The 25566-nt window shown below is 30.3% G+C and overlaps 1 protein-coding gene across 4 annotated transcripts in view; it reads right to left on the reverse strand.

Moving 5' to 3' along the window:
* Positions 1-294: 294 nt before the first annotated feature.
* Positions 295-25566, reverse strand: part of LOC108564728 (ras-related protein Rab-37-like) — a 28111-nt gene continuing 2839 nt past the window's right edge. The window contains exons 1-7 of one of the 4 annotated variants that reach the window (XM_017923831.1): positions 15658-15939; positions 8388-8564; positions 7220-7330; positions 1782-1890; positions 1617-1727; positions 1423-1564; positions 295-831 (exon numbers count right to left, since the gene is read on the reverse strand). In XM_017923831.1, coding sequence (XP_017779320.1) covers positions 708-831; positions 1423-1564; positions 1617-1727; positions 1782-1890; positions 7220-7330; positions 8388-8564; positions 15658-15660 — 777 coding nt within the window. In that variant the 5' untranslated portion in view covers positions 15661-15939 and the 3' untranslated portion in view covers positions 295-707. Of the gene's footprint in view, positions 832-1422; positions 1565-1616; positions 1728-1781; positions 1891-7219; positions 7331-8387; positions 8754-15657; positions 15940-23843; positions 23955-25566 lie in introns of those variants that run through there. The other 3 variants (XM_017923832.1, XM_017923830.1, XM_017923829.1) reach the window with 3 other exon arrangements.

Consider the following 25566-nt stretch of genomic DNA (forward strand, 5'->3'; position numbering starts at 1 on the left):
AATCATATATACTGAACATTTGCTCCAGAACAATGGGAAACTCACCATTTCCATTGGAAGCGAACAAACAAGATTATTTGTATATCACATTTAAAGCGAAACACCTGCATCTGATTTATCACTACTACAAACTTAATGCTAAATATTGAAGATACAATTTAGGATACTACCTGAAAACCCCGAGAGTTTTTCCATTAACAAGAAATTACTCAAATTATATAACTGAATTAAATATAAATTGTTTTAATTTGGATATATTATTGTTACATATATTATTTTTTTTTTTTCGTTGATTGTAGTTCTTAATTATTGAAATTTCTGTAAAAAGCAAATCAATTTTATTCCTATTTCTATAATATATTAGTCAGTCGATAATGCGTGCTGTATCCCAAGGATGATTGAACAAGTCAAATACTTAAAGAAAACTTTGTAACATTATTCGAGAAAAGTCGCAAAAAAATATTGTTTTTTATCAAGTTTTCTTTAAATATATCACTTTATATCAGCCTGTGTATCCCCAATAGCTTATCAACTATTTACCTCAATATATTTTTATTTGTAGATATATAAGTTCCCTAAAATGTATGTATATATGTATAACAATTTAGTATTTCAGACCCAAATTCGAAGAAAATCATTTTGTAATGTAGATCCATCGAAAAAATGTGTATTTTTATTTGGTGTTCTGCAGATAATCAGTTTATTGTTCAGGTGTTGCACGGAGGACATTGCTGCGGTTTGCTGTCGTGTTGCGTAAGCTTCTCGTGGATGTACTCCTGCACATTGAAGCGGTTCTCATCCTTTTGGCCGCTCTGTCTGTACTTCAGTTCTCTACAACAACAGAAGAAGAAAGAAAAATAGAGAAAAGAAAAACTTATTACTCTCACATGAAACTACTAATTACGTTACGAAACGTCAAACTCGTTCCGGACGAACTTTCGCAATTAATTAAAAGTTCCTTTTCGAAAGGGCTTTCCGCATTCAAGTAACTTGATTCCTGAACGAAACTCGCAGTTATTTGAAAAAAATCAAATTACTCATTAATCAAATTTCATTTAAATACGTTTGGAAAATATTAGTTTACACTTTACATATTTCCTCTTCGCTTTGTTTTTCTTCTAAAGCTCATGCAATTATCAACGTGATTTTAGTAACGCAGAATGCAAATTTGCCATAACATCAAGATTGCTAAATAAAACAATTACAGTTTATTCATGATTGTTGTCATTAAGGGTTTGAATTGGGCGCGTTTCGGAGTAGTTTCAAACTTGGATTGAAAATGTTGAAGGGAGGCTAGTCGCTAGAGGACACTTGATTCGAACAAAAGTTTAATTGAATTTAAATTGGTTAAAGTAGATTATATAAGTGCATTCAAGCTTTAGAAAATGCAGTCTTTTTTTTCTTAATAAGTTAGGAAATTACCTTGCTATTGCGAGGAAAGCGAGATCGACGTTTTGGCCACTCTTCGCTGATGTTTCCATGAACGCCACGTTATATTCCCTGGCCAATCTTTCGCCTTCTTCTCGCCTCACCGCCCTCTCGACTCCAGCATCCGCCTTATTACCTAAAATAAACGTAATTAAAGTTATGTTAAAAACTGTTTTTTTTTTCATTACCTAGAAGCATGATGACGACGTCGTCTTGTGCGTACTCGCGAATCTCGCCCAGCCAAGCCCTGATATTGTCGAAGCTCGTTTTATTGGTGACATCGTAAAGCAGTAATAACGCTGCAAATGCTCGTTTTAGCAAAACTTTAAGTAATTCAGTTGAGTTTCAGTTACCGTGCGCGTCCCTGTAATACGCGTGAGTGACGCTCCTGAATCTCTCTTGTCCAGCCGTGTCCCAAATCTGCAGCTTTACCCTAGTCTGATCCACGTTCACGACTTTATTCTAAAAAGTAAACACAAATTATAAATCTTGCAATTAATATATAAAATAACTCGCATAGTACGAGTATTCCAATCCGCACTATTTGAAACAGGACTAATCGAGAAACTAAATCAAACTGTACAAAAATAGATTTTAAACAACGATAATTCAATTAACATTTAGAAATGTGCAAACCGGACTGTTCAAACCCGCTCTATGCGAGGTATTGCTGTACTCCAATTTGAGCAAAGCATATTGTAACTCTGGTGGATGCGCCGGGAGATGCCTGAAATGTTTATTGTTTATTCATCAAACGAACACAAAAGCCTTTGATGAAAAAAAACAACATAGAAAGGTTGAAACATGAAAATAAAACTTTTTTAATTGATTAATATTGGACATGTAACATTTTTTTATATGAAGCCAGGACAAATATGAGTAAAAAAATCTAAACTAAATCAACAAATATTTACTTTCATGTTATATTATTGTTTTTATAACTATTTGTAAAGCTGAATTCTTTCAAGCGACGAATACTCCAATTTACGTAACAAGTTTTTATTTTAAGTTTTGATTGTGAATCGCTTCACTGATTTCAACCAAACAAATCGTTTGCAACCTTTACATTGCATTGCTTTGAAGTCGATATTTTTCTGCAGATTCAGGGAAAAACTAAATCATACATTTTTGATAAAACATTTATTTTCCTGGAATGTATTTTCGTGTTCAGTTCGCAGAATTATTAAATATTTCGCTCGAAAATCTACCAAATACGGGAAATTTTCTAATTTCGCATTTTGCACAATAAATAATTTATCAATCCTATTTTGATCTTCCATTAACGTATTTGGGTCAAGGCATCAAATCCATTCTGTTTGCGTTTCCCATCGAATTTGGCTTAATCAAACGACAGCGCAGAACAAGTTTTAAATTGAAATTAAACGGAAATGGGAATCCTTAAGAACATGTCACAGCAGTCAATAGTTCCGAAGATGGATTGCTCAATGCGAGGCAATTTATATTTAGTTTAAAGCCGTTCCAGTACAAAGACGTAAGAAGCAAAGTCATGATTAATTCCTTATTTTCTGTCCAACAAATCACCGCGGTTTCAAACAATTTACGTAAAGCAACAAAGGCCTGTTGTGCGATTTACATGGTTTACATGTAACTATTGATTTCGAGTATCGATTTTCGTGGTCTTTAATTAAGGGAATTCGCGCGAGTTTCCAATGATGATGCGAAGCCTCGAAACCCAATACGTACTCTTTTGTCGATCCATGATTAATGCATCTCTCGATTTACGCTCAGGCCTATAGTCCAGGTGTGCTCCGGTTATTGTGCATTAGTTGACACGGAACTCCATCACCGGTCTTTAATTATACTCGAGGGGGATATTACAAGATATTACTGGGCGTTTTGCCTGGACGAAGACAATATTAGAAGCATTCCAACTTTGACCGGTCCAGAGGAATTCCGTCATTATTATTTTGTCCAACCGGACGTGACGTTCATATTTCACCAAAAAAAAGTAATATCACACGAAAAATGCGCGTACAAAAGGCTTGTAACAAAGTTCATCGTATTGTGAAAGTATGTACAAAAAGGGGTAAAATAGAAAGTTTCTAAAACGAAACAAAAAACATATTTTTTTACAATCAAAATCATACTTGTTCCATACAAAATCCAACAATAAAAATATATATTAGAGTGCGCCAATACACCATAGTTTCCAAAACAAAATAGGAAATGTGTATTTTTTACTCAAAACCAGATTAATTTTGCAAAATTCGAATACTTTACAACGTTTTAAATGATTTTTTTGTGGTTTATCAAAACTGAGTATTTTCTGTGCTTCTTCAATCGTCTTTAATTCATGCAACCCAATTTGCAATTGTTACACATGAAAGAGGATACTTACATTTTTTTTCTCAATTAAAAGTTAGTTTATTTTGATATTTTTAAAATCATACTTGTTTAAATATCCACATAAGTAAAATTAACAAAATTGCAGAAATTCACCAAAGTTTCTAAAACAAAATAGGAAATATGTATTTTTTTGAACCAAAATTATTTTGGAAAATTCAACTATAATTCGAAGATTTTCTATGACAAGACGTGATGGAACAAATTTTTTTATCTGAAATAAAGCCATCTCCTGTCTTTTCCTTTCAACTTGCGTGTTCAGCGATCTTAGTTCATGTTCCGAAATACTCATTTTTTAAATATATATATTCACTAGGAGGACATCTAAGAAGAGTTTCTGTTTTGTAGAGCAATAAAAACTTAATGAAAGACGTAATGGAACGGATGTTTCATTCTTTTCATGACTTACATTGAAAAAAAACATATGTGAAGCACCAGTTATGCTAGGATCGGGCTTTCATTCAAAAGTTAAAGAGCTTGCACTTCAAGCAAAGGGTTAACATTGCATGATTCACCGATTTGCCCATGATACTAAGACTCAAAGCCTTTACAAGAAGTGCTCGACTCTTTGGTGTCACTTGTCAATTATATAAAATCTAGTGCTCTCAATAATAATTTGTTGAAAGAACTATGCAAAAACATGAACTCTGATCACGAAGTTATTCTTTTCTACACTGCTGTTTGTTGGTTATCAAAAGAAAGTTTTTTATTTCAGTGAGAATGGTTACATTGGTATGTTGAATTGAATTGAATGCCCCTGCAAGCCTTAGCTCTTTCGGCATGAATGAAGGTTACAATTTTATTTAAAAACAGAAACAGTATTGTATATAAGGTTAAAATAATTATCAGTTGAAGTGTGGCTGAAAATGTGATTGTAGTGTTGTCAATGAGATTATGTAGTAATTCCATGTCGATTGAATGCAGGATTGATGTTTTTTTTTTATCAAAAGGAAGTATTGTTGGCCGAGCTATTGAATTAAAAAACGAAATAAAGCAGATCCGTGAAATAAAAGCAAACATGAGTTTATGACTTATATATGTGATATCTTAGATCAGCCTGGACTCGACGTCTAATCCCAGAAATAGAGCCTTGAATAAGCAGAAAGAACGTTGAAACAACATTTCACTTGAGCCAGGCGCTGTCTGGGTCTGGTCATGGACGCTTTTCGCAAAGAAGGAAGACGAAAGGTGCTGGTACTGTGAGGAGGACAATAGCAGACGTGGCAGAATTGGGAAAATGCTGAAGAGTGCAGAAAGCTGGGAGATTGTAGCAGCAGGTGGAGGTAGTGGAGGCCAGCACTAACATTTTCCAACGGAAGTGCCAAACAGGCAAAGACAATCAGCATCGCAGAGTAGTACAGTCCTGTATGCTGACAAAGAAGAGGAGAGGTTTTAGTGTGGTAAGAATCCCACAGTACCACGACTCACGCGTGGTCTCTATGTTTCCTCTCCTCTACAAAAAGGAAGATTAGCTAAATTTGAAACTGCAGGGTAAATAAAATGAAATCATGTAATCAGTAAATCATGAAAGTTTTGCCATGTTTGAACACCTTTGAAGTAAATCCTAAAATATATTTCATCAAACCTTTTTTAAAGATCTAAAAAGGGTCACAATTAATTAACAAAAAGGCTGTGTTTTCTCTATGCTTTTTTTAATCGTGTATTATTTATGCAACCCAATTTGCAACTATTACACATGAAAGAGGATACGCACAATAAACCGCACTCAACTTTTTTTTAATAAACTATTAAAACATGAATGTTTCTTACACCAAACTTTACTTAGTAAGACGTGCATAAAAAAATTGTATATCAAAATTATATAAATTTCAGTACAAGTACAAGTACAAGTAACGAGTTTAATCCATTCCAAAATTTCGTCACTCGTTATGTGAGTCATTTTTCTTATAATTCATATAGCTCGTTAAACGAGGTTCCACAGTATTTATATTTGTATGATGCTCTAAAGCAGTTATTCTCAACCACTATGTCACTGCACTTTTGTGTGCCGCCAAATTCTTAAAGTGTGCTACCAAATTTTAGAAATGTATATAGTAAAAATTATAATGCACAGTACATTATAGGTAAGTAAACAACTTTTAAACTTATCTTTTTATTTTGTGTGCCGTCAAATTTTGAAATCGTTAAAAGTGTGCCGCGACTAAAGTTAAGATAATTCAATAGGTTTAGAGTCTAAACCATTCGAATGATTATAAATCAAATAATTGGAAAGTAAAATGAACTACACAAGTATATACAAACACATATTTCATAATGTATAGATAATTATTATTATATGAAAAAGGAAATCTTCATTTTTTTGAAATTATTTAGTTGTGTGTTGCAATATTTATAATTCAATTAATTTATTTTGGGCAATCTACATTCAATGCTATAACTTTAATGATGGATATAACTTATACAATATTTGAGATCAACTTTTTCCTATTTGGAAAATTGTAATTAGCGTATAACAAATAAATAATTTATAAAACCATTCATTCTCACTATATGTATAGATTTTTTTTTATCAAAGAGTAAACAAAACCATTATAATTGAAATATATGAAGTAGCAAATTTACTATGAACTGCTTTAAGTGAACATTAATTACATTAAGTTTTTGATTAATGTTTGTATTATTCATTTTAAAACAGTATTTTGAAAATTTTTGTTTCATGGCACCCTTGAACCTAAAGTTAAACTATGAAAATCATTGTTTTAGAGACTGTAAAATCATTCTCTCTTTTCAATTAAATCATATTATTGACCAATTTTCAAATATTTGGCTTTAGTGAGCCATATCTCACGACGTAAAGGCGACATAACGCTTTAAAAAAGTTCTTAGACAGTTTTGTGTTTAGTGAATCCAGTTGTATGTTAGACCGTTCCAAAATGGAGGTAAATACAAAGAAAATTCGATACATTCTTCTGTACCACTACTACCAAGGATAAAAGCGGAGCAGGCTGTCATTTTTTGTGTGTTTTTTATGGACCCAATACAGTATCGAATGCAACAATAAAGCGTTGGTTCCAAAGCTTCCGTTCTAGTAATATGGACGTCGAAGATGAGACATTTCTAGTAGACCAATTGTCGAAAATGTTGATAAAATCATGGAAATCGTCGAGTTAAACCGGCATGCGAACACTAGAAACTGAAGATTTGCCAGGCTGGTCTCACGAAGAAGCTCGATGTATGGGACAAAACGCTAAGAACTTTTTACTTCACCCAATATAACAAAATATGCTAAGATTAAAAATCCAACTTTTAGTTTATTCTATTACTTTCCTTTCAAAACCTATAAAAGTTTTGAACAATTGCAAAAATAATAAAATGTGTTATTAAAAATTCAAAAGAAAATAATTCATACTAAAAAAAAAATATGCAAATTTCCAAACGTAGCATTTCATAAATAAAATTATCTTACCCGAAAATCAATTCCAACAGTCGAGATAAAATTACCAGAGAGGAAGAGTCCATCTCTGAACCTTACCAGAAGACAGGTCTTTCCAACACCAGAATCACCAAGCAGCATAACCTACACGTTTCCAATCCATTAACTCTCCATTCCAAAGACAACGACCAAAAAAAAAATAACACTTTATATAAACATCATTAAAATTTCTATTTTTTAAAGTCCCTTCAATTTGCAGATTCTTTAAAATTCATTAATATTCAATAGAAATAAACCATATTTAATTAAAAATAAATTTTACCTGTAATTTTTTAATTGATTTTATAATTATTCCGCATTTTAAATATTTGAAATTTTGTTCAATTATAATATTGATAATATTTTCAATAAAAATTGAAAATCATGAACTTTTTCAATGCAAATGAAATTTGTTTAAATTGATGTCATTCAATTCAATGCAGTTAATTATAATATTGATTTTTTTTATACATAATTAATGTTTCAATATAAAATAATATAAATTGTAAAGAAATGTTGTTTACAATTAATTTTATTCAATTTATTGCGGCTATTTAAATTATTCAAATAATCAATGTTTCGATACCAATAAAAATGAAATCTCTTATATTTATTACAATTAATCACAATTTTTAATACACATTGAAATTTATTTAAACTCTCCTAAATTTGTAGATGTTTAGAAGTAATCAAAATTTTCAAAGTAAATAAAAACGAACTAATTGACAACAAATTTGTTCAAATTTATATGACTCAATGGAATGCAGCTAATTGCGTTATTGATGATGGACAGAGCAATAGGTTCGAAAATTAATAAACAGACCGTTCCTATTGATCAGTGTGATTTGCTTTAAATCAATCGTTGCGCTTCATCGAAACGAACACTCAAAATTCATATGATTAACAATTAACCGTGCTATTCATAGCCCCATGCAAATACTACGTATTAACGCGGCTCTTTGCTCTGCTTATTACATAATTTATCTGACATTGCCCGACGAACCGAATGTTCCAATGAAAATACTGAATTCTATGTACATAAAGCAAAAACCTAATTAACACAATTTATTTTAACATTTACTTTTGAATGCAATAATTACAAGAAATTGTACATTTTAATTATGTGATGTTTATATAAATTGTTATTTTTGTATCGTGTTACCTTCTCAGTTACATCATAAGTTTCTGAATCTTCCCTCTTCAAGGATTGCCGACGCGACTCGAAACTCTCGACATTGGTCTTTATGCAATTGGCTTGTTTACCGAAGTCATCTTCTTCGCCGTCGACATGCGACTTCACCCTAACCACTTGCCTCACGTTCGTCTCTTCGTTAATCATCTTCAATGAAAATTATTCCATTTCGATTACAGTACGTTACACAACACCGCAGCTCATATAACTTTTGCTTAGTATTACACTTTTTCCTTCCATTCGTGTTCTGAACTTGTGATTATTTATGTTAATACCGACGAATATATCAATTGTTAGCCACGCGAACCGCGTTCGACGAATGAACGAGTAATATGTATATAAAAAAAACAGCGCTTTATCGAGACTCCAATTTTCACAGTTGATAAAAATTATCAATTGCTAGGAAACCCAAGGTTTCCTCTTTTTTTTTCGCTCGCTTCACTTCAACTCGCTAAAACCATAGAAGTTGCATTCACTCGAACCCAATTAAATTGCATAAACTCGTTTATTTCCTAGAAACGTGAAGTGATGGAAGCCGCTATTATGTTTGGTAGCGGTTTCCTAGTAAACCGGGCAAAAGAAGATCATCACCATAGCAACTATTAAACTCCGAAAATCAATATCGATTCGTGAATCTCTATAAATGCTCATATTTTATGTATAATAATCATACAATTTTCATCATTTTTGTAGGTTTCAATTGAATTTTATTAATACTTGGGACCAATAAGAAATTGCTAAACCAATTAATTAGCGACGCTTTATGAGTATTTTTCTACCTGTACAAAGGAGAAAACAGGACGATTGCGAGCAACGGTTCTCAAGAAACTCCCTCCTCATTAAATGATATTTCCCTTTCAATTCCAGCTTTAATATAATTGCTTTTTTTCACGGAAGTTTCATTTCTTCGAATATACATTTATTGCCAGACAAATATGAATATTTTGTGACTGTTTTTATTAAAATAAACAAAATTATTGGGAATGTTTTAGTTTTAACATAAAGAAAAAGACAGATTAAAAAATGTTCTTAGAATTTTATGTCTTTGAAGTAATAAATTTTTTGTAAATAGAAAAATTGAAAATTAAGAAAAAATATTCAAAGAAAGTGAATATCCCGGACTGTTTCAAACTGGACAAATCGCGGACTTTACCATAGGTAAAAACTAATCAACATGAATTATTTTGTCACTTAAAATTTAGTTTGTTTTGAAATTTTCAAACCTTACTATAGCGAATACGCACTAATCGAAGCCGCACTAAGCGAGGTATTACTGAACTTTATTAATGGAATAGTATATATATACATTTGCAACTTTTTTAAATAGCGAAAAAAATATCTTTTAATACTTTAGTGTCTTTTACTTGTCGAAGCATCTTTAAGCAAGGAATTACTCTACTTTATTGATAATTGTTTCTATAAATGTAAAAAATTATATTATACAAAAATATTTTGAAAAAAGTAAAATAAACAATAATAATTGTACTTATTTTTAGCACTTTGTATATTTTTCACACATAAATATAATTTATTATTAATTGTACTTGAAATTATTATATATGAAATAAAAATAATGCAACTTCTTTGCATAGCAAAAGAAACATTTAAAACTGGGAAAAATATATACAGAAACTTAATTCCGGTATCCCCCGACTTACGAACTCCCGGATTTACGAACAAAATTCTAAAAGCTCTAATTGTTACAACAAAAATTGATGATTTATTTAATAAAATATAATATATTTGGAAGATGTACTATCTGATTTATTGCATTTGTTTCTTTTGTCATTTTTTATTAAATAATTGTGATGTCTACATCGAAAAGTATTTGTAAGTATTTTGTTTATTTTAATATATTTTTTCAAATGTATGCACTCAGTAATACAGAATATAAAAAATAAAAAACTATGACAAAGTGTGGTAAGATAAGTATATTTTTATTTTTATTTAAATTCCCCCGACTTACGAATATCCCTTTGGAACAAAACCAGTTCGTAAGTCGGGGGATACCTGTACTTTCTTACTGCAGTTTGTATTATATTTATAGAAATTGCATAAAATTAAAAAAGATACTAAAGGGTGTCCCAAAATTAACGAAAAATTTGAATGTGCCGCCATTTGTGCAGTAAAGTGTTGGCAATCTAAAAAAAACAATTTGACACATTACTGCACAAATGGCGGAAAATTAAAATCTTGCGTTAATTTTTGGACACCCTTTAGTTTAAAATATGGAATATATTGAAACTGCTATAAACAGAAAGTTTAATAAATTATGACTATAAAATTTAGAGTCTAAGCAAAAAACTTTAGTTATCTATATTAGTTTTCTATAATTAGTTAGTAAACTCAATATAGAAATTGAAACTTCTTTGCATAATAAAAGAAATATTTAAAACTTGGAAAAATTATATACAGAAACTGAATACTTTCTTACTGCAATTTATATAAATATAACATGAATTTAAAAGTTTAAAATATCTTAAAAAATGTATTTTATATAAAGTTTATTTTTTTAATAACAATAGATATATAGAAGATATTAGAATAAGTTCTTTTCTAGAGGTAAATAAAGTCAAGAATTTTATGGCATTTGTAAAAAAGTCTTGATGGAAAACAGAAGGAAAATTAACCGAAGAAACTTAAAAGTTCTTTAGTTTTATTTCTCTGAATATATAAATCCATACAAAATAATTCTTGGTTGAAATGAACAAATAAATAAATATAAATATTTGTTTAATGTTACAAAAAATATACGATAAAAATAATAAATGTACGTTAAATGTCTATATTTGATGGAAAATAGTGGAAAAATTAGCCAAAAAAAACCTAAAAAATAATTATTGCTGAATTTCACTTTATTATGAATATAGATTATTGTAAACAGTAATTTCACTAATTTATTATAAGAATATTGGTTAGTCTCTGTGACTACTATAGTTACTTTAGTTATTTAATTTACATATTCAAAATGTATTTGGTGTTTAAATTTATAAACAGGATATTTTCATGATACACGAGTATTCCCGGACTTATAAGTTCATGAAAAAATTAAAATCCCAAGTTATCTTGGTACGTTAAATTTATATATTTTTAGGTAAAAAAAAGTATTTTATGACATTTGTAAAAATACTTGATGGAAACAGTAGGAAAATTAGATGCGGTATATAAAGGATTTATTGTGCTTGCCCCTGAGTTACGGTTTCTTTGAAACGGTTTTGTACAAATCTGAACGGTACTCTACCTGCCGCCGGTCTTAATAATAACCAAATCTAGAACTTAACCTGCAGAAACTCAATTTTGGCACGTTCACCACTGTTCAACGAATTTTCATAAACACTTAACTTTATTTCTTCGAGATTTCTCACAACTGTAAAATTTCATAAATTATTCTTATCATTTAAAAAATTAGTATCTTATAATTTGTAAACTTAATATTGAAACTGTTGTATATTTCATAAATTATTTATCCTAATTATAAAAGAAATTTAACTATGGAATAGCTACAAAAAAAAATACTTATTGCAAATAAAGCGAAAACTTTTTAGGTAACTTTAGTTTATATTTATGAGCAACAATATTTCTTTAGTCGGTGATTCTTGGAACGGACCTTTTGATTATACAACCTACAATAACATTATATAAAGAAAACGTGCAAAAAATACTGGATGCAATAAAATTTTCTTGTAACTAAACTCACCAAAGTCGCAAATAATCAGGTTTTAGTGCGTATGCGCTTCGTCCAATTTAAAAGTTACAGAATGCAAATTTCGTTTTATTTTGTAATCAATTTGCTGCCACCAAAACGATCCGAATTTGTGTTCATGAAATTTGCATAGATTTATTAATATTATTTCCTCCTCTTCACTTGCAATAATTTGGATACCATTTCGTTATCAGGCATAAAATAATATTTGCTATTTGCTCAATAACGTAACGCAATTATATACGAACGCGTCGCATTTATTTGCCAGGATTTAATTAAATCGCAATGTATTAACTTGTTATTCATCTTTTTTTGAGCCGTTTGATTCCTGTGACATAAGACTTAAACATCCTTATCAAAGGGCGAATTTGGTGTATCAAATCCGCCTAATTTGAGGAAGGGAACGTCCCGGAGTTCGAACTACTCCTGCTAATTAGTCGCCTTAATTCGCAATTTCAATTTGCCGCTCGAAATTTCGTAAACCTGATTATGTCAATAATATTGAATTATTAATTAGTTCTCTGGGCTACTGAAAATTTAAACTCGCTAATACAATGTTAATTATGTTAAGAACACATTTTCAGATTGTTATTATACATTACAATTTCAATTATTTTATTATGAAATCAATGTTTTTTTTTCAGATTTCAAATTTCACCCTAAATCTAAATTGTTGTAAAAGCCACCCCTCGACTAAGATTGACCGTTTCGGAAATGTCCGTTCGTGCTCGGATTCACAAATTCAAAACGATCTCGCTTTTCCTGCTCCCTCGCTTCACGCATCGATTCATCTTGGGGGGAAAAAAGCTAAATGAGATAAATTTGCTTCTATTTTTAGCATACAAATATTTCTGTATTTTACACATTTTAATGTAAATTCAAAAAAAAACAATAAACTATACTTAAATATGATTGCAACATTATAACACATATCCCGGACTGTTTGAAACCGGACTAAACGAAGATTTTCGTATTATTTTGTCAATTAGTTTACTTGAAAATTTTACAAATTGGACTAGTCATTCCGGACTGATCGAAGACGCACTATTTGAGGTCTTGCTGTTATTAGCACTGTTCTCTGTATTTATATACTTTTATGGTTTTTGCAAGAAATATTGTCATTATTATTAAATTTTATGTCGAACTAAAACTACAATAATTTCCAATAAGCAATTATACAAATATTTCTGAATTTTACACATTTTAATGTAAATAAAAAAAAAACATAATAAATTATACGTAAATATGATTGCAACATTGAAACACATATCCCGGACTGTTTAAAACTAGACTAAACGAAGATTTTCGTACTATTTTGTCAATTAGTTTACTTGAAAATTTTCAAATTGGACTAGTCATTCTGGACTGATCGAAGCCGCACTATTCGAGGTGTTGCTGTTATTAGCAATAATTTATGGATTTGAGTCTTTGCAATCTTTTTTCTTCTATTCGTACTTTTCTCTGTATTTATCTGGTTTTGCAAGAAATATTGTCATTATTATTATTAAATTTTATTTCGAACTAAAATTATGATAATTTATAATAAGTAATTACACAAATATATCTGTATTTCACACATTTTAATGTAAATTGAAAAAACTTAATAAATTATACATAAATAGGATTGCAACATTGTAACACATATCCCGGACTGTTTGAAAACGGACTAAACGAAGACTTTTGTTTTATTTTGTCAATTAGTTTACTTGAACATTTTCAAATTGGACTAGTCATTCCGGACTGATCGAAGCCGCACTATTCGAGGTGTGGCTGTTATTAGTAATAATTTAAGGATTTGAGTCTTTGCAATCTTTTTTCTTCTATTCGTACTTTTCTCTGTATTTATTTATATACTTTTATGGCTTTTGCAGGAAATATTGTCATTATTATTATTACACATATCTATATTTCACACATTTTAATGTAAATTGAAAAAAAAACTTAATAAATTATACGTAAATATGATTGCAACACATATCCCGGACTGTTTGAAACCGGACAAAACGAGGACATTATTTTTATTTTGTCAATTAGTTTAATTGAACATTTTCAAATTGGACTAGTTATTCCGGACTGATCCAAGCCGCACTATTTGAGGTGTTGCTGTTATTGAAAATAATTTATGGATTTGAGTCTTTGCAATCTCTTTTTCTTTTATTCGTACTTTTCTCTGTACTTATTTCTAGTCTTTGCAAGAAATATTATTATTATTATTAAATTTTATTTCGAACTAAGACTATAATAATGTAAATAAGTAATTATACAAATATTTCTGAATTTCACACATTTTAATGTAAATTGAAGAAAAAAAACTATAAAGAAAATAAATTATACGTAAATATGATTGCAACATTGTAACACATATCCCGGACTGTTTGAAACCGGACAAAACAAGGACTTTATTTTTATTTTGTCAATTAGTTTACTTGAAAATTTTCAAATCGGACTATAGTGATTCCGGACTAATCGAAGCCGCACAATTAGAGGTATTGCTGTTATTAGTAATAATTTATGGATTTGCAATCCTTTTCTCTTTTATTCAATTATGTTCAACAAATTTTCATAAATAGTTAACTTCACTTCTTAAAGATTTCGCACAACTGTACAATTTAGAGTTTAGAAAATCAATCTTATTATAATTTGTAAGTTTTACATAATTTGTAAGTAGATTAATCTGCAAATAATTACTTATTTATGGATTTGAGTCTTTGCAATCTTTATTTCTTTTATTCATAATTTTCTCTGTATTTATTTATATAATTATATGTTTTTTTGCAACAAATATTGTCAATATTATTATTAAATTTTATTTCAAACGAAAACTATAATAATTACATATAAATATTCAATCTAGAACATTATTGACTGTTCTTCATTTTTCACAAAACTATATGAAATATTTGTACAAAAATATAAAAATTTATCGTTATTTTTAAACCATGATTATTTTTACATATTTCTTGTTTTGAACGAACACTATGATAATTTATAATAAGCAATTTGTACAACGATAAGAATATAGTTGTACGGTTGTTTGCATGTCTGCAAGATAATTATTTCTATTTTTTTAGTAATTTGTTCTTATTTTGAACGAAAATTAAGATAATTTCTAATAAACAAATTGCAAAAAAAAAACGATAATAAACTTCAAGGTTCAAATAATTGCAGTGTATTTTTATTGCCTTTCGTATTTAGAAAAAAAAAATAAAAGAAATATAGTTATTTAAATTCAAATTTATATAAGAATTTTAATTATTTCTAACTAGTTATATAAACTATAAATATTTATGTTTATTTAATTGGAGTAATTATACTACAAAATTGATAGTAAAATTCTAATAGTAATTGATTTCAAATGGTTGAAATGTAATTGACTATTTGTTGGTAAGAAACAAATAATTTATTGTTGATTTTTTTTTATTAATTATATACACAAGTATTTTAATAGAATGGAACGTGTAATACTAAGAGCGTGAGGTATTATTTCGCTGCGATGTTTTGGACAGGAAATGTTATGTCTTTCTAGGATGAACTCACCATAAAATGTACGTACAATGTATGAGAATGGAATGAAAAAAGGTAGAAACAATAACTGCTTTCACATTGAGAGATGTAGTGAAGTGTGTGCTTTCACGATATGTTCTTGTATATTAGTATGTAATATGTTTGCGGATGTGTTTATCCGTTTCACGTTTTATATATTTGTGCATTCGCGCGTGTTGACGACGTCAAGTCGACTACTGGAACAAACAGTTGGCGCGCGCGTTCGGTCTCATCAATTTTCACGGTTTTCAGGATTCCAAACGGCTGGTGACTGAGTGAGGGCGGAGAGGGGTTGGTTGGTTGGAAATATCGGGCGTGCATCATCAGATGTACATTGAATCACTATGGTAACTACCCTCCTTCTCGCGGGATGCTCAAGCGCACCATGCACGTGTCCTCCTCGATGGTTTCGAGCCGGTCCATATTATCACAAACAGGACCGGAGTTTTTCCCTCCGTTAAGTCGTATCTCCCCCATAATCATCGTGGACCAACGATCGGGATTGGATGCGGGTGTTATCGATTCAACAGGTTGCACGATCCCAAAGGGGTTTCCTTATCGTCGATCGCCTATCGTTTCTGCATGCTTTGTTGGCAACAACCTCCTCCACCTTGTTCACAAATGTACAGGATGTCACCCGACGGTGTCGAAAAGGGCCTTTCAATGTTTCCATTCGCAGCAGGCATTGGATTCATGTCACCGAATCAATAGAACATAATCAATTCAATTGTATACGACGACCACGACTCCCCACACGTTAATACTAATTATCTCTGAATTTAGTTCGTCTCTCTTTTTGTATAATAAACTATTGTATTTGTGTCTTTCAGAAGTTTGCAGCCAATAAAAAAGCAAACTATTAAACATTAACTATTTTTAGATATTTTAGCAAAACGTTACAGAACTTGAAACTCGTACAAAACATTGGTTTTGAATATCGAACAAAAACTCAAACAAATAATAAGGTCATTATTTAAATTTTAAATAATTGTCTTTGATTGCTTCAGAATATTAGAAACAATAAGAAACATTAACTATTTTTAGTCTATTATCAAATCAAGCAGGATGTAAAACGATAATATTGAAACGATACAACTCGTTCAAAGAATTCTAGAAAACATTGGTTTTGAATATCAAACAACAACTCGAAATTCGACTTTCGCAATAACAAGATCTCATCAATTACTTGATATAAATTAAATTCTTTCTTTTTTGTAGAAACATTGACTACTTAAAACCTACTGTCAAGTTGCATACAAAATTGTTATCTATTTACAGAGAAACTTCGAATGGATTGATGTTTGAACAATTTGAAACTCGTACAAAACATCGGTTTTGAATATCGAACAAAAACTCGAAAGTCGAATAATAACAAGATCTAGTCAATTACTTCATATAAATTAAATTCTTCCATTTGTTTGTAGAAACATTAATAACTTAAAACCTACTATCAAATAGGATACAAAACTGTTATATATTTACAGAGAAACTTCGAATTTCGGTTTTGAATATCGAACGAAAACTCGAAAGTCGAATAATAACAAGATCTAGTCAATTACTTGATATAAATTAAATTCTTCCATTTTTTTGTAGAAACATGCATAACTTAAAACCTACTATCAAATAGCATACAAAACGGTTATCTATTTACAGAGAAACTTCGAATGGTTTGATGTTTGAACAACTTGTAAATCGTACAAAACAATGGTTTTTAATATCGAACAAAATCTCGAAAGTCGAATAATAGCAAGGTCTTTTCAATTACTTGATATAAATTGAATGGTTTGATGTTCGAACAATTTGAAACTCGTATAAAACATCGGTTTTGAATATCAAACAAAAACTCGAAAGTCGAATAATAACAAGATCTAGTCAATTACTTGATATAAATTAAATTCTTCCTTTTTTGTAGAAACATTGATAACTTAAAACTTACTATCAAGTAGCATACAAAACGGTTATCTTTTTACAGAGAAACTTCGAATGGTTTGATGTTTGAACAACTTATAAATCGTACAAAACATTGGTTTTGAATATTGAACAAAATCTTGAAAGTCGAATAATAACAAGATCTTTTCAATTACTTGATATAAATTAAAAGGTTTGATGTTCGAACAATTTGAAACTCGTATAAAAAATTGAGATAAATATCGAATAAAAACTCAAAAGTCGAACAAATAACAAGGTCTGTACTTGTTTTCAATTAGATTCGTCTCTTTTATTAATATTAAATAATAATATTAACAACAGTAATCGTTAATCGAACGATTTGATGTCCGAAAAATTTAAAACTCGAATAAAAAATTGAGATATAATTAATTATTCTCACACTATCTTCATTAATTAATCAATTATATATTTTTTTTCCTCAATAATTACCAATGTCTTTAGAAATAGTCTTTTAAAATGTTTTATTCAATTTATTTTGAGAAAATTTAATTCGAATTATCTCGTGTAAATAATTTCAATAATAGTAAATCATAAATTTTAAAACAGTAAATTTAAAGCATAAAACAAATGTTTACTGTATATACAATAATTATTTTATTAAACAAATAATAAAATAATTATTTGTTCAACGAATTTATATATCAAATAATTGGATAAAACAAATATATAAAATAATTGAAAACACGTATTATATACAAAGATAAAAAGCAACAACAAATATTGGTATTTTTTGAAGAATACAATAAAATATATTTTATGAGCAATTATTTTATATTGATTACAACATATTATTACTTTTATTATTGATGGATAATATATTTCTCATATTTATGTATGTACAGTGATACCTCGACATACAAGTTTAATTCGTTTCGTAACTTTGCTCGTATGTCAAATTGCTCGTATCTCAAAGCAACGTGTGTGCAGTGGTGTAGTGTGTGATTTCTCGTATCTCAAATCTTGCTCTCATTTCAAAGCAAAATATAGCTCGCTCGGCGGCTCGTATCTCAAAACACTCGCATATTAGGGCACTCGTATATCAAGGTACCACTGTATTTGCTTTTTAAATTTTCTATTTACTTTAGAAAAATTCGGAATGAGATATATTAGATACATAACCAAATGATTCCATACGTTTGTTAATTATTTAAATTTTAAAATAAAATAAACATTTAATTGAAAATAAATAAATTTAATATTTATATCACCAGAATGTTTGAAAAAAAATTTGGAACAAATTGTTGCAGGTTTTTGAAAGATTCTTGAAATTATACTTCGAATAGGTGCGTCTTGTAACTATATCAGGTAGATATTTACAGAATTTCAGATTAAACATTAGTTTATAATAGTAGATATAATTTGCAAATATCTTCAAAATACAATAAATTCTGAAAAAATAAATGTTCAAGGTTCAAGATCTTTACAGAATTTTAAAAGATTCTTGGAAATAAATTGGGATTGACTTATACTGTAAATGCAACGTTTGAAATTAGTTACGCAAGGATAGTTTATTGGTATACTACAAAATTAACAATATAAGTCTTCGAAGATTAAGTATTTTTTAATTACTATTAAGATAGAATTGCAAACCAAAATAAATGTCTTCATGGCTTTCCTTATGCTTCTAAAAGGCTTTAAATACAAAGAAAATCATAATGCCTAGACGTTCTGACCATCATTCAGGGATGCAAATCCTTCGCCAAATCTGGGGTTTTATTGCAGGACCCTCTTGGCTTTCGAACGTGATGTTTTCGTGATCGTTTCACTCTTTTTTATTGTAGACACCCTAAACTCGGTGCACCGACTATCGAGAATCGCTTTCACTGATACAGGTATCTTAGCAACGAAACCCCTGCCCCACCTGCATCCAAAGTTGTATAAATTGAAGAGCACCGCGCAAATAGTCTTCAGTTAAAAAACATCCCTCATTCCGGATAGTCCTAAACTTCTATCCCCAGATGACGACCAGCGGTAGTAGCAGTGAGTGCGACGTTCGGCAAGAGTTGAAGAACATAAGAAAAGTGATGAGTTTGATACGGACGAACATCGATTCGCTTCACGAGAAGTTCGCGGATTTTCCGAAACCTCCTCCGATGTGCGTGTTGGAGTACGAAGAGTTAACGGCAAAGTTAGACGAGCTGGAAATACAAGAAGAGAACCTTAAACGCCGCGCGAACTACACCAGTCCGAATATGAAGCAGAATAGAAAGTTCTTAAGAGCGCATTTGCCGAACATGCAGAGGACTAGTGTCGTAGTGCACGAAGGACAATCGTTGATGCAAGCCTTATCGAAAGCAATGAAGATGCGTAATTTGTTTTACAAGACGTGCAGAGTGTACCCAGGTGATTCGGATGAGCATATCAGTTGGGACGTGGATATCAGCACGTTGACTTGCGATGAAATCACCGTGAAGATCATCGAAAACTTTCCGATCTTCACGAGCATCTCGCACAATCTCGTCCGCAAAACGTTCTTCTCTATCGTCTTCTGCGAGGTCTGTCGCAGACATCTGTTTCAGGGCTTCATGTGTCGCACGTGCGAATACAAATTTCACAGGCGATGCTCCAACAAGATCCCATCTCTTTGCCGTCAGATCGGAGCGAGCGATAAGTTTTTTAAAGCACTCAAAGAATCGAACTGCGCCGATTTGCTTAATGAGGAACCGGGGACTTTGATTCAACAGGACAGATCCAGTTCGGAGCCCAACGTGTGCATGTCCTCGAAGGAGTGCATCAAACCTATGGAATACGAGAACAGGGATAGTATAGCCGATTGGGAAATACCAGCGAATGAGATCAAAATTGGAGAGATGATCGGAACAGGAAGCTTCGGAACGGTGTACAAAGGACGCTGGCACGGGGATGTCGCGGTGAAAACGTTAAAAGTTAAAATACCCACGGAAAGTCAACTGGACGCTTTCAAAAATGAAGTTTTAGTGTTGCGGAAAACGAGGCACGTTAACATTTTACTCTTCATGGGATGCATGATCCAACCGGAATTGGCCATAGTTACGCAATGGTGCGACGACAGCAGTTTGTACAGACATCTTCACGTCATCGAAACAAGATTCGAGATGGTGACTTTACTGGAAATCGGTAGACAGATCGCTCAAGGCATGGATTATTTGCACGCGAAGAACATCATACACAGGGATCTGAAATCTAACAACGTTTTCCTGCACAAAGATCTTACAGTTAAAATCGGCGATTTCGGTTTGGCTACCGCCAAGAAACTCTATTCAGATGACAGCCAAGTGGAATGTTGTCCTTCCGGATCTATTTTATGGATGGCACCGGAAATAATCCGCATGCAGGACAACAATCCGTACAGCTTCCAATCCGACGTCTACGCGTTCGGAATCGTCCTTTACGAAATGCTCACCATGGAATTACCTTACTCTCCCATAAAGGACAACACTCAGATCCTCTATTTAGTTGGAAGAGGCATTCTCAAACCAAATTTATCCAAAATACGGATGGACACAGCGAAAGCACTCAAAACTCTGGTGGAAGAGTGCGTTAGATTCAATAAGGTCGATCGTCCCGAATTTGGTAACATTCAATCCGAATTAGGTAAGATAATGAGAAGGATACCGAAACTCCAAAGAAGCGCCTCAGAACCAAACATCTTCAGAGTCCAATCAGATCAGTGTTACTATACTTAATACAATTTTTATTTTCACATACATTATTTTGTTAGTAGATCCCTTGTACATAGAGTTTTAATTCATATATAGTTTATAAGAAATTTATTTTGTTTAAATAAATCGTTACATATCGTTCGTGGCTTACTAGTTTTCTCTTGTAATTTACACAAACTGAAGCCAGAAATAACTGCTCTCTGTTTATCAATAATTGCTATGTCCGTAATCTACACAAATCACCTTGAATTCTATTTTTACACGTACTTTTAGTATCAAGTATTCTTAGCTTTGATGTCAGTCAGCCCTTTAAATTATTGAAGCCTTAAGCGAACCTATCTACAATCACCGTTTTTTTATCATAAAATTACCCAAATAGAAATCATTAGCATTTCTGTTATTTTTTTGCAGTATTTCTATTATTAATATATTTTAAATACTACAAAAAAAAACTATAATTATTAAGATATTTTCTTAAGTAAACCATAACAATGAATGGATTAAATTAGATAATTATAAATTTAATAAACAGGTTTCAAGTTTATCTATGAAAAACTTCTTGTCAGAATTCCTTAAAACCGATGGAAGAGTTTACATTTCACCGTGCACATTCCATCTTCAAAACAACAGAATTTAATAATATTTCGCACGAAACTTTCCTAAAACTTACATCCTTTTGATCTAACATCGAGCAAAAGTTCTTTTTTTTATTTACATTATAAATTGAAGAAAGTTAAATGGACGTATAAATATAATTCGGAAAAGCCGTTCTTGGAATATTCCAAGTTCAAACAATTCGTTTCATCCTCGCAGGAATAACGAAGTGGCGGCTTTCTCCCTAATTGAAGCTCGCATACCGACAATGAAAGAAAACACAAAGGCGCGAGTCCTTCTCGTTACCTAAGTGGTGTAAATTCTTAAGACAATATACGCTTCGTCAAAATCCACGCCGCCTTCAACAAAATCCGAATCAATAATAAATGTTGTTGTGCTTTTCCATTTACATTGTTCATTTAATGCGAACGGATTGTACAAAGCAACGAACGTCATCGAAAACAATTTTTAACTGTAATTATAGATTTCGGTGTAATTAAATTGTTATGTTCGCATCTAATTGCAATTAATTGGGACACGCTTCTGTTTTAATTACTGTTCGATATTGTTGTACTGGATTCTTCAGTTGTTTAATTAAAAAAGAACAATCAAAAAATGAGACACTATTTTGATAACAATAGTGTTTTCTAAAATTATGTAATTCGCTTGCGTGATTATGCTGTAATTAAATCAAACATGAACAGCATTTACATTATTGACAGCTCGTAGCAGTGTTTTATTTTTGGAGTTGTTAAGGAAATACAAAAATCTTTATCTCGTGTTTTTAAGAAAATTTCTAAATAATTTTCATGAACTTTGAAAATAGAAATATTAAATATTCAGTATTATTATGTTACTCACTTAGTGGTTATCCAGTAATTAAATAAAACGTGAGGAGAGTGCATTTTCAGCAATGACATTTTTGACAGCTCATAACGGCGGAAAGGATGACAGCACAAACTTAATGATTGGCTCGTTGGAAAGCTAATACTTTTATCTTTAATTTTCATATTGCATGATGTAATTAGTTTGCGAAATTGTTGAATAATTTAAGACAAAACTAATGTTCAATGAAGTTATGAAGTTTATTATGAATCCCTCATATTGAACAATTGCAGATGGAACGTGGAATGATTCAGCATCATTAAATAAGTCATAACTATATAACCATAAATAAACAACTTGAAATGTAATTAATTATTGACGATCAAAGTTGCGAGACACAGCGGATTAAACATTAAATGACATCGTATATTGAATATTTCAGTTAGAATAAATACAATGAATTACATAATATGAAATCTCTTCATTGATGTCTTCAACTCCAATGCAACATTCTCTTATATTGTAAGAGGATATGTTAAAGTAAGAAAGCTTATTATGTAGAGACCATAACAAAAAAAAACAATTTATTATAACAATGAAAAATCCTTAGATGAATGAAAAATGATCTCCTGCATTAAATACAATTTTTTTACATTTAATTATACGAAGAAATCGGAAACTTTCATAATAATATTAATAGGATTTATTAATGCACGTAATATGATGCTCCTCAATAACGAACTTGAAACTTTGTTAATTATTTTAGTTTTTACATTGTAAAATTTGCTATAAAATAATACAACTGTGGCATATAAATTCAGTTTATATCGATTCATTCCACTAGATTTAATAAAACAATGCAACTTTGTTATGTTGATGGATTTGAGTAACAAATTAAATTTATCCAATTATTTAATTTGTACATTTTGCAAAACAATGTAACTATGTTACAAAATAAATTTGATTTATATGGATTTATTTTGTTTGTGGATTTTGAATAATCTAAACAATTGTGATAAATAATAATACGTTGCTTTGATTTTTAAATGAACAAAAATAATGCAACTGTTTGTAAACGTAACAAATCCAGTTGTTTTGTCGGCAGATTTTAAAGAAAACACACACACACAAAAACTATAGAAATGTTAAAAGTAGCTTAGTGAGACTTACCGTAAATCCGATGCCCACTGTGGCTGAGAAGTTGCCGGACTGAAATCTGCCGGTATCGAATTTTACTAAGAGCGATGTTTTTCCGACCCCGGAGTCACCGAGAAGTATTGTCTGTAAAATAAAGTGGAAGATCATAATCCGGAACAACATGAAAAAAACACACAAGGGGAAGACGTCCATTAAAGGTATTAGCGAAAGCTGAGTGCTGACGAAGTGGTTTATTAAACTACCTTATACCTTGTTCTTATAGAATTAATATATAAAATATTGAAAAAAGTAAGTGTTTTGTAAAATCTTTATATGCATTCAAAAAATCGTGTTTGTGTCATTATTGGAATCTAATTTGTTATACACGTTTACATTAATTGTTATAAGTAAGATGTTTCGGTTTTCGACCAATTCACTTTTCGAACAACCGAATTATATTAGACAATGGTGGTTCACACTGTATATTTACTATTATATAATTATTATTTATTAGATTTTAGCAATTTTTTAGTAATTTATTTTTCAATAAATTTGAAATAAAACCAACTATATTTCATTCCATAGAAGGATTGGTTCAACTTTTTAATATTGATTTGTAGTTGATTCATAGTGACATCTTCATGAAGACATCTGATCATTATTTTTGCAGCTTTCGTTTTTATTATAATTTACTAAATGCATACAATGTATTATTTTAACAAACTAAAAAAATACATGAAAAAAAATCAAAAGTCTGAAGAATAACTAATTTCTTGAGATGTTCATTATTTTATTAGATTTTACTATTTCTTTTACATCGTAGAGAATTTCTTTGATGAATACTACGCGTTACACAACAAGTACTATTAGGTTACTTGGCAAGTTACGTATAATTGTTTACATAAGTAATTGCTTTTATCATCTTCAGTAATTAAATGACATTTTATATGACACTACTTGAACAAGTACGTATATGAGTTACTTTGTATAATTATCATGTAGTGAGTAATTAAAATCATCTATAAATTACTAATTTCTTGAGATGTTTATTATTTTATTAGATTTTACTATTCCTTTTACATCGTAGAGAATTTCTTAGATAAATACTACGCGATACACAACAAGTACTATTAGGTTACTTGGAAAGTTTCCCGTAATTGTTTACATAAATAATTGCTTTTATCATCTTCAGTTAATAAATGACATTTTTTTAGACACTACTTGAACAAGTACTTACATAAGTTACTTTGTATAATTATCATATAGTAAGTACTTAAAATCATCTATAAATTACTAATTTCTTGAGATGTTTGTTATTTTATTAGATTTTACTATTTCTTTTACATCGTAGAGAATTTCTTTGATGAATACTACGCGTTACACAACAAGTACTATTAGGTTACTTGGCAAGTTACGTATAATTGTTTACATAAGTAATTGCTTTTATCATCTTCAGTTAATAAATGACATTTTGTTAGACACTACTTGAAGAAGTACTTATATGAGTTACTTTGTATAATTAACATGTAGTGAGTACTTAAAATCATCTATAAATTACTAATTTCTTGAGATGTTTATTATTTTATTAGATTTTACTATTTCTTTTACATCGTAGAAAATTTCTTTGATGAATACTACGCGTTACACAACAAGTACTATTAGATTACTTTGCAAGTTACGTATAATTGTTTACTTAAGTAATTTCTTTTATCATCTTCAGTAATTAAATGACATTTTATATGACACTACTTGAACA

The sequence above is a fragment of the Nicrophorus vespilloides genome, unplaced genomic scaffold, assembly GCF_001412225.1.
Source record: "Nicrophorus vespilloides isolate i.1.1-1 unplaced genomic scaffold, Nicve_v1.0, whole genome shotgun sequence".
In the NCBI taxonomy this organism is placed as follows: Eukaryota; Metazoa; Arthropoda; class Insecta; order Coleoptera; family Silphidae; genus Nicrophorus; species Nicrophorus vespilloides.